The 8,882-nt window shown below is 30.4% G+C and overlaps 1 protein-coding gene across 1 annotated transcript; it reads left to right on the top strand.

Moving 5' to 3' along the window:
- The first annotated feature begins 5,063 nt into the window (after positions 1-5,063).
- On the top strand, positions 5,064-5,828 carry LOC124887704 (L-type lectin-domain containing receptor kinase S.4-like). Its single transcript, XM_047397609.1, has one exon. It carries the CDS (start codon positions 5,064-5,066, stop codon positions 5,826-5,828), a length of 765 nt encoding a protein of 254 aa, XP_047253565.1.
- Positions 5,829-8,882: the final 3,054 nt, after the last annotated feature.

Here is an 8,882-nt window from a genome sequence, read left to right as displayed (position 1 = left end):
AAAAAAAAAAGAAGTGAAAAATAGGAATCAAGCATATAAGGTCAATGACATTGAATAATGAAGAAAAGAGCAAAACAAAAAAACAGATTCATTTTAGAAATTTTATTAATAACAGACGAAATTCAAATATCTCTCTCTCTATATATAAGGCTTAGAAATATGTTAATATGGCATACTTCATTCCTATTTTTCTTTTTTCTCAAATTTTTAACATTTTTTCTCTATTTACTTGCTATATCAAAATAATTAATAGTAATAGCTTTTATATTAAAATTTCTTAATTATACCTCCCCATTTACTAAAGTTATTACTATTAATTGCCATGAACTGACCATTAGAGAGCAACAACCCTTGCTCAATCTCTAATTTTTCAGGATAACAAGGAAAGAAGCTTGAATTGTGTTTACGCTCTAATTTTTGGTACAATGTTAACATTTCTCTCATTCTTGATCAACTCGATATTCTCTTTTCCTTTGATTAGTGTATGATACAGTTGTGATCTTCTTGCACTACCAGAAATTCGCTATTTTCCGACTGAAAAGAATTAGTCGCAATTTTCCTACTACTTCGGTCGGAAGTTTTACTTTTTTATTTTTATTTTTTACAAAATATTATTTCGATACTATTTGTGACTACAACAGTCAGAATGCTTGGCGGTAAATTTCGAGAAATATATATTCCGACTGCTTTAGTCGGAAATAAAAATAATTAAATAAATACATTACTAAATATATAATCAGACCCTTATACAGAAATTAAATAATTATTTAAATAAATTATTAAATTTATATTTTTGAATACAGTAGTCGGAGGTCAATCAAGAAATTCTCATCTTCACTTATTCGAGGTAAAAATTTATTTCATTTTCTACATTATATTTATTGTACTACAATAGTTTATGGACGTGGTCTATTTGATGGTTTTTAGTCGGTGCAGCTAGTCGTTAAACCATTCTATCCATTCACAATGGAGCATATAGAAGGTTCACATTCAGTAAACTATCTCCACTAATAATGTTGTTTCTTCCACTCTCTCTTGAGCCTTCTTTGCCTAAATAAACAAAAAAAAAAAAATTATTTATGGGAAAATTAAAAATTCTCAAGCAACCATTCATTGTGGGAGTTGCTTACTTCTTGTTCCCAGTTGGTGCGTAGGGTAATGAATAGAAGAGACAACACTTGTACTAGGAGTGCATAAACAATACCCAACCATAATACCTGTTTATAATTGGATATAGAAGGAAGAGTTAATCAAATCTTCATGACTTTGTAGTAATAATGTACCTTCAAGAGGCTGTAAAAACAAGAAATGCTTGCCTTTATTGTCATTGAACCATTGGGTATGAACTGTATATGTTTCCTGTGTATCTGTAAATCATTAACTTTTTCAAAGAAATGGAAAAGGATTCTGAAGCTCACATAAGCTTCCAAGTTATAGTTTTTCAGGTCTCAGTCTTTTCGTGAAATGTAATTGGAGCACGAAAGCAGTAGTAGCTTGTTTGTTGCTTTGGGGTGGCATTTTCTACTTTAATAGTATGTTGGGGTGGCATTTAGCCTAAATATTTTAGTTCTATTACATAATTGTTCTGTTCTTTCCTATCTCAGGTGACCAAAATTCTGTGTAAAATTGAATGATGAATAGAAGTTCTTGAAAAACTATTATGTCTGATGTCATTTCCTTTCGTTTATGCCTTTATGGTGATAAGTACGGTTGCTTCAAAGGTGAATCTGTGTTACTGCTAAATAGGGGCGGCTCAACCAGTATGGTGGTCTAAAGCAAAACTTCAACGAGAGGCTTTATGATTTTATTCGAAAAAAAAAAAAGAATCATATACTGTATATAATGTTTTCAAGTCTTTTTTTTTTTTTTTAGTTTTTCTATATACAAAGTTGTTATAATCCTCATGCCATCGATATCATACGCCTATTGAAATAGATTTTGAAAAAATACGCTATTCATAGATTTTTCAAAAGCAAATTAATCTATATGAGTTGTGTAAATACTATTAGATCATATTTATATATTGTAGAAGGTACATATCTTGTTTTCAAGATTTCAAATCTCTTTGAAGAGGTTGACCTATAAAAAGAATTTACATTGACGAATGATAATGTGGGATAATTTGAAATACTTTGTCAGACCCAATTGATGTGACACTTTTTATTTTGGCATAATACATAAATATGATCCTAAACTTGACACTAAATTATAACTTTGACCTTAAACTTTGACAGTGCACAAATATGACCTTTAACTATTCAAAACTGCACAAATATGACATCCAACGTGGCAAAACGCGTGTTGTACACGCAAAACTGGGCGCGTCGGGCTAAAAATTTGAGCGTTCCAACAGTAAAAAAAGGGTAAAATGACTCTTATACCCTTACAATTTCTTTTTATATATTTAAATAACTTTTCACTATTATTTTTTCATTATTTTCAGCTCAAAGATGAATTATACTAATAATAAATAAATAAATTATAGCTTTAATAAAATGTTATTAAATTAACGTTATTAAAATATTATTAAATTTACGTTATTAAAATGTTATTAAACTAACGTTATTAAATTAACTTTATTAAAATATTATTAAATTAATATTATTAAAATATTATTAAACTAACATTATTAAATAAACGTTATTAAAACTTTATTAATAAAGTGTTATTAAATTAACTTTATTAAAATATTATTAAATTAACGTTATTAAAATGTTATTAAATTAACGTTATTAAAATATTATTAAATTAACGTTATTAAAATGTTATAAAATTAAAATATTATTAAATTAACGTTATTAAATTAATTTGATTAAAATATTATTAAATTAACGTTAATAAAATGTTATAAAATTAAAATATTATTAAATTAACGTATTAAAACATTATTAAATTAACATTATTAAAACATTATTAATAAAACGTTATTAAAGGCATAGTAGTACATTAAATTAATGTTATTAAAATATTATTAAATTAACGTTATTAAGAAAATAATATTAAGATGAAAATTTTATATAATAATAATAATAATAATAATAATAATAATAATAATAATAAGTAAAACGACGTTGTTTTAACTTATAAAAGCAAAACGACGTCGTTTTAATTGAAACCACATCATCATGTCATGTTAGCCCTTTTAATGACGTGGCACCGTGTGATTGGATTACCTTTTCACGTAGGCGCAAGTGAAACTCACGCATTGGGGTTGCAAAATCGGAGGTCATATTTGTTCAGATTTTGAATATTTAAAAGTGCTATTTGTGCACTATCAAAGTTTAAGGCCAAAGTTATAATTTGGTGTCAAGTTTAGGGTCATATTTACATATTATGCCTTTTATTTTTCAAGATTCAAACTTTATAACTTTTGATTCTATGCTTATATATAAAATCATTAAAATTTCGAATAAAATTTATATATTTTAAAAATAACAACTTATTTGACTCTTGAAATTCAAACACTATCACATATATTGAGATAAAAAATATAATATATACACATATTATGAAATCACATATATTGAGATAAAAATATATAATATATACACATATTATGAAATTAGGGGCCTAAAGCAGCAGCTTTAGCTGCTTCATGCTTCAGCCGCCCCTGCTGCTAAAGTAAACTAGATATCCGTCATGAATTGGTGATAACTTTTTACTGGTTGTTGCATTCTCAACTGTAACTATGGCATCCATGCCTGGTAGTTTCTTCAACAAAAGATTATTGTGTTTTATAGCTGGATAACTTCCCACTGTAGCTCCATCATATTCAGTTATATTTGAATTGTCCATTTGAAGGGGTGTATAGTAGTAAGTAGCTCTAGTCAATTCCTATTGAATATTCAACTCACATGACTCTTTCAAACTATTCAATTTTGTAATGCCTAGTAAATAGAAGAAAGCATGTTTATTTTAAGTGTTTTGGCTATTGTCTTTTACTCGTATATTGGTTATTCTTTCATACGGAACCTCTTTAACCTCTTTGGAGATCTCAACTTATGCCGGACATATGCATTTTTTTTCCAGTTTGCAGACTGGATTGCTGTTATGGGATGTTTCCAGTAAAGTTAAAGCTGTGAAGGAAGTTTCAATTTATTCATCTCTGATCCACGTAGGTATGTGCATGATATTTAGAAATCTCCTAATTTGTTTTGAAAGGTAAATGATTTAGTAATGGAATGAAATGGTCCTGGATAGAGTAAAATGGATATAGAGCACTCATATACCAACATTGGTATATGACTGTCTGAAGGAAGTGTTACAGGAAACACACATCTACTATTCAATTTTCTCTTGGTCATTTTGTAGATTTTGTTTTAACAATGATAAGTAGCTTTTCTGAACTTAACATTTAGGATTAGTTTAACCTAGAGAAATTTCAGCAATGCTTCTGAAACTGAGATTAAAGTTCCTACATTTGAGATTAAGTTGAAACTTGAAAGCAAACAAAATCCTACTTCAAGTTTAATTTAACCTGTTAGGGAATTGCAGACATGTAATGTGAAGGCAGTATTAATAAGAGAATTTAACCTGTTAAGGAATTGCAGACATAATTTCGTAATTTCTACTTCGGTCATGTTGTTTGTTGCAGTGAGTTGTTGTGCAATAGCAGATTGCTATTATCCATCTTGGTTTCTGTATTATTGTCCTTTTCCTCCTCATTTATTTCTTTGTTCTTACTGCTATTGTGGCGTGTGACATTCCCGAGGGTAAGTGTTCTCAAATCAATATGGTGAAAACTTCAATCTTTCTTGATACAATCTCATAAGAGACCTCTATCTTTTCTTAGCAAGCTTATTAGTAGGGGGGGGGGGGGGGGGTCTAATATAGTCCTGCCAGCTTCTCCTCGATTTATAACAAGTTTGCTCGTCACTAATTATGCAGCATGCATGAGAAAATATGTAATTAGAATGTGCAGACTTAAAATTTTTAAAGAAAAGAACAGCACATCTCTCATGCTGTAGTTATTTAAGCTCAATCATGTCACAAAGAAAAGAATGTCTAGATACAGCTATAAATCATCACACACCACACATACTTCTTGAACTAACTATGCCACTATGACCCAAAAAGTTAAGCCAACACCTGCCTTGGTACTTTTTGTTTTGTTATCAAGAACAGTTGTTTCTGTTGAGTTTGCTTACAATGGTTTTAATGAAGTTGAAGTTAGTAATCTTAGTGTAAATGGGGGTTGCTCAAATTCCAAGAATGGTGTTTTACAGCTTACAAATGAAACATCTAGAGTTGTTGGTCATGTTTTTTACAAAAATCCAATAAAATTCAAGAATGATAAGTTTAGTAATAATGTTTCTTTTTTTTCTACTGGTTTTGCTTTTGCTTTTGGGGTTGTTCCTGAATATGCTAAGTTAGGTGGTCATGGTTTTGCTTTTACAATATCAAGAAGTAAAGAAATGAAAGGTGCACTTCCTAGTCGGTATTTAGGACTTTCGAATAATAGTGATGTTGGGAATTTTTCTAATCATTTGTTTGCTGTTGAATTTGATACTGTTCAAGATTTTGAGTTTGGTGATATTAGTGATATTCATGTTGGTATTGATATTAATGATTTGGAATCAAATTCTTCTGTTAATGCTAGTTACTTTTCTGAAGGAAATTTTACTAAGCAGAATCTTTTTCTTCAGTGTGGAAAGACAATTCAGGCTTGGATTGACTATGATTCAAGTAGAAATTTATTGAATGTTACACTTTCCATTTGTATAGGCATACTTGTGTTGATGAGAGTGATGATAAATTTTTCATGTTCTTTAAGTCCAGACAATGTGGATGGTGTTGATATGACCTTAATAGCTGAACTTTTACAGTAGCATTGACCTGTATGTGGGTAAAATTTTACAGAAATTCTTAAATAGGGGAGTAGATGTACCTCTTCCTAAGACCTTAGAAGAGACACATAAGAAGAAAAAGCCGGACGGTACAAGAGAAGAATGGATCGAACCGCGTGCTAAGGATACATATGTAAGATAATAAAATTTAGATATATTATTTTCTTATTATTCAACTTAGCTTGTTTACATAATGACAATTATTTTTCTTTCAGGAAGGATTTCAAAAAAGCATTGAAGATTGGCGTTAAACCCAACCTTCTTCAGATATGACTAGAATATGGACAACTGTGGTAGGTGGTCCAAAGAAGGGTAAAACCTATGGGCTTGGAGTTAGCCAATCCTCGAGTTATTCTTCCCCAATGTTGCCCAACTCCGCTTCTATTTCGCAAAATGCAGAAGAAATAGAAGTGATGAGAACAAAAATTGAAGAGTTGCCGCAATATTGTGCAATTAGTGATGCCAAATTTGTCAAGTTTGAGGCGTTAGTCAAAAAGCATATGCCGCAAGTATTTGAGGATGGGGAAGATAGTGAATCAGATGATTAGATTGTAGTGGTTGGTTCTTGTTTATGATTGTAGCATTTAGACTTAAACTATTAGAATTGGTGTTTGTTTTGGATTGTGACGTTTAGACTTGTCTTGAAATGTTTAAACTATTTGATTCCGCTATTTATTTTGGATGTTTCAAAGTGGTTGAATTTTTAAGTTTCGATTTTATTTGTAATTTTTAAATTCTAGTTGAACATGAGAGGGTATTTCGACTACAATGATTGAGAATAATTTATTTATTAAATTTCCGACAACAGTGGTCGCAAATAATTTATATATTAAATAATTATTTATTAGTCTTCCGACTATGGTGGTCGAAAGATTAATAAATAATTATTTAATAAATAAAAACTTTTCGACTACGTTGGTCGGAAATTTGATAAAAAATTATTTAATATATAAATTATTTTCGACAATAGTAATCGGAAAGTTTTTATTTATTAAATAATTATTTATTAATCTTCCGACCACAGTAGTCGAAAAATTTTTATTTATTAAATAATTATATATTAATCTTTCGACCACTGTAGTCGGAAGGATTTTATTTATTAAATAATTTTTAATAAATATTTCGACTACATTGGTCGAAAAATTTATAATTATTAAGTAATTATGCACTTAAGCATTTTCAACAAATAAAGTCACCAACTAAACCATTTTCAAGCAACTAAGTATCAAAACAAAAACACATTCAAAACAAAAAAATACCCTTCAAAGTCTCTTGACTTAACCATTTTCGAGCAACTAAGTGACTTAACAAACCACATTCAAAGCACAAAAAATCCCCTTCAAGTCCCTAAACTTAACCATTCTCAAGTTACTAAGTCGTCAAACAAGTCACATTCAAAACACAAAATCCCCCTCAAAGTTCCTACTCTTAACCACTTTCAACCTACCGTGTCACCCTTAAAGTCCGTACACTTAATCATTTTCAACCTACCAAGTCACCAAATTATTTTCAACCTACCAAGTCCCTAAACATTCAAGATCAAGTTCACAATACAATTTTTAAGCAACAACAAAACCAAGAAGATGTCAAGAACAATGCTAGTGAATTGCACAAGGCCACACACGGCTTCACTAGACTTCAATATGAACAATCAAAGAAAGATAACAACAATAGTGAATCTCACAAAGCCCCACACGGCTTCACTATGTCCACATACCTTTGATATTTTTCTTAGTTTCTTGATATTTCAAAATGGCAGCTTCAATCTGCTTATAGATTCTCTCACGGGAAACTGCAATATCGAAAATAATGAGCTTAGCAAATTAAAAGATACACAACTCCATTTTCAACGGATCTTAAACTTGTGATCTTAAACATACCGTATCACTTATGTGGTTAAGAAAAAATGTATTAAGAATAAAATAGAAACTTTAAAGTTAAGGTGTTTTCAAATATAAAATTGCGTCAATTCGTTTTTTTTTAGAATGAATTAGCAAGAGAACAATGTCGACATTGTATTATCTCTGACTAATATTTATAGTTTATTTAAATTTGTCATGCTAGGAACCTTAAAAAGACAAGTAATCATGACTGGGAGCTTATAGGCTCATCATTATTATTTGGGACTTATTATTATTGATTGAGGAAGCATTATAGCATATTTGGAAGGGCTTCTACATTGATTCATGTTGTTTTCCTAATTTTATATTAGATTTTTATCTTTTTTATCAGATAATTTTTTTGTGTGTATCGGCATCAAGTGCGTTGTATAGACATCTGTCGTGGTCCCAATTTATAGAAGAGAAACCCAGAGAAAAGACTATCAAGGGGCTAATATTAGCAAACCCTTGAAGTTTTTGAAACTGAAATGAAAGCCAAGGACAAATATCATTAATGGTGAAGGTTTTACCATTTATTGAGTTCTTTTTTTACAAGTAAAAGAGATTCAAAGAACCATAGTCCTAAATAACCTAGGAATTGTAATCCTTGTAAAATTAAAAAACTAGTTAAACCTCTATGTTCTACCTGGAAGATTCAATAAGCATAGGAACATTGAACTATGTGACCAGCTCTAAGAGTTCAAATTTAAGGGAGAACGCCATTATTTATTTATGTTAGGTCTACAATACACCTTCTCATGTATTGGAATGATTCATCTTTTTTGGGCCAAACACATGAAATTTTTTAAGGGTAGTAATGAGACGAAGTTTACCTCTAAACGGAGGCTATCGGATGGCTGGTGGACGGCTGCTTCACCGGCTGGTGTTGCTGCTGGCGTTAGTGGAGATGGCTACTAGCGGCGCTGGGATTCCGTCGACAGCTGGCGGCGCTAGGGTTCCGTCATCATTGATAGAGAGAGAGGAAGAGGGAGAAGAAGAAGCAGAGGGTGCGGCTATTTTTGTGAAAAGAATTAGGGTTTGACTTATTTTATTTAAAAGTTTGATAAATTGTGGATTTAATCTCAGTCATTGATCGGATGATATCAATGGCTATGATTAGAATTGAGAGGAGTAAAATGAAATTGAAATTGGGGAT

Source organism: Capsicum annuum, chromosome 10 (assembly GCF_002878395.1).
Source record: "Capsicum annuum cultivar UCD-10X-F1 chromosome 10, UCD10Xv1.1, whole genome shotgun sequence".
NCBI lineage: Eukaryota > Viridiplantae > Streptophyta > Magnoliopsida > Solanales > Solanaceae > Capsicum > Capsicum annuum.
The sequence above is the reverse complement of the archived record's forward strand: the minus strand, read 5'-3'. Positions and strand labels throughout refer to the sequence as shown.

Excerpts from the sequence above, each read along its gene's own strand:
- LOC124887704 (XM_047397609.1), top strand. The coding sequence starts at position 5,064 with ATGACCCAAAAAGTTAAGCCAACACCTGCCTTGGTACTTTTTGTTTTG.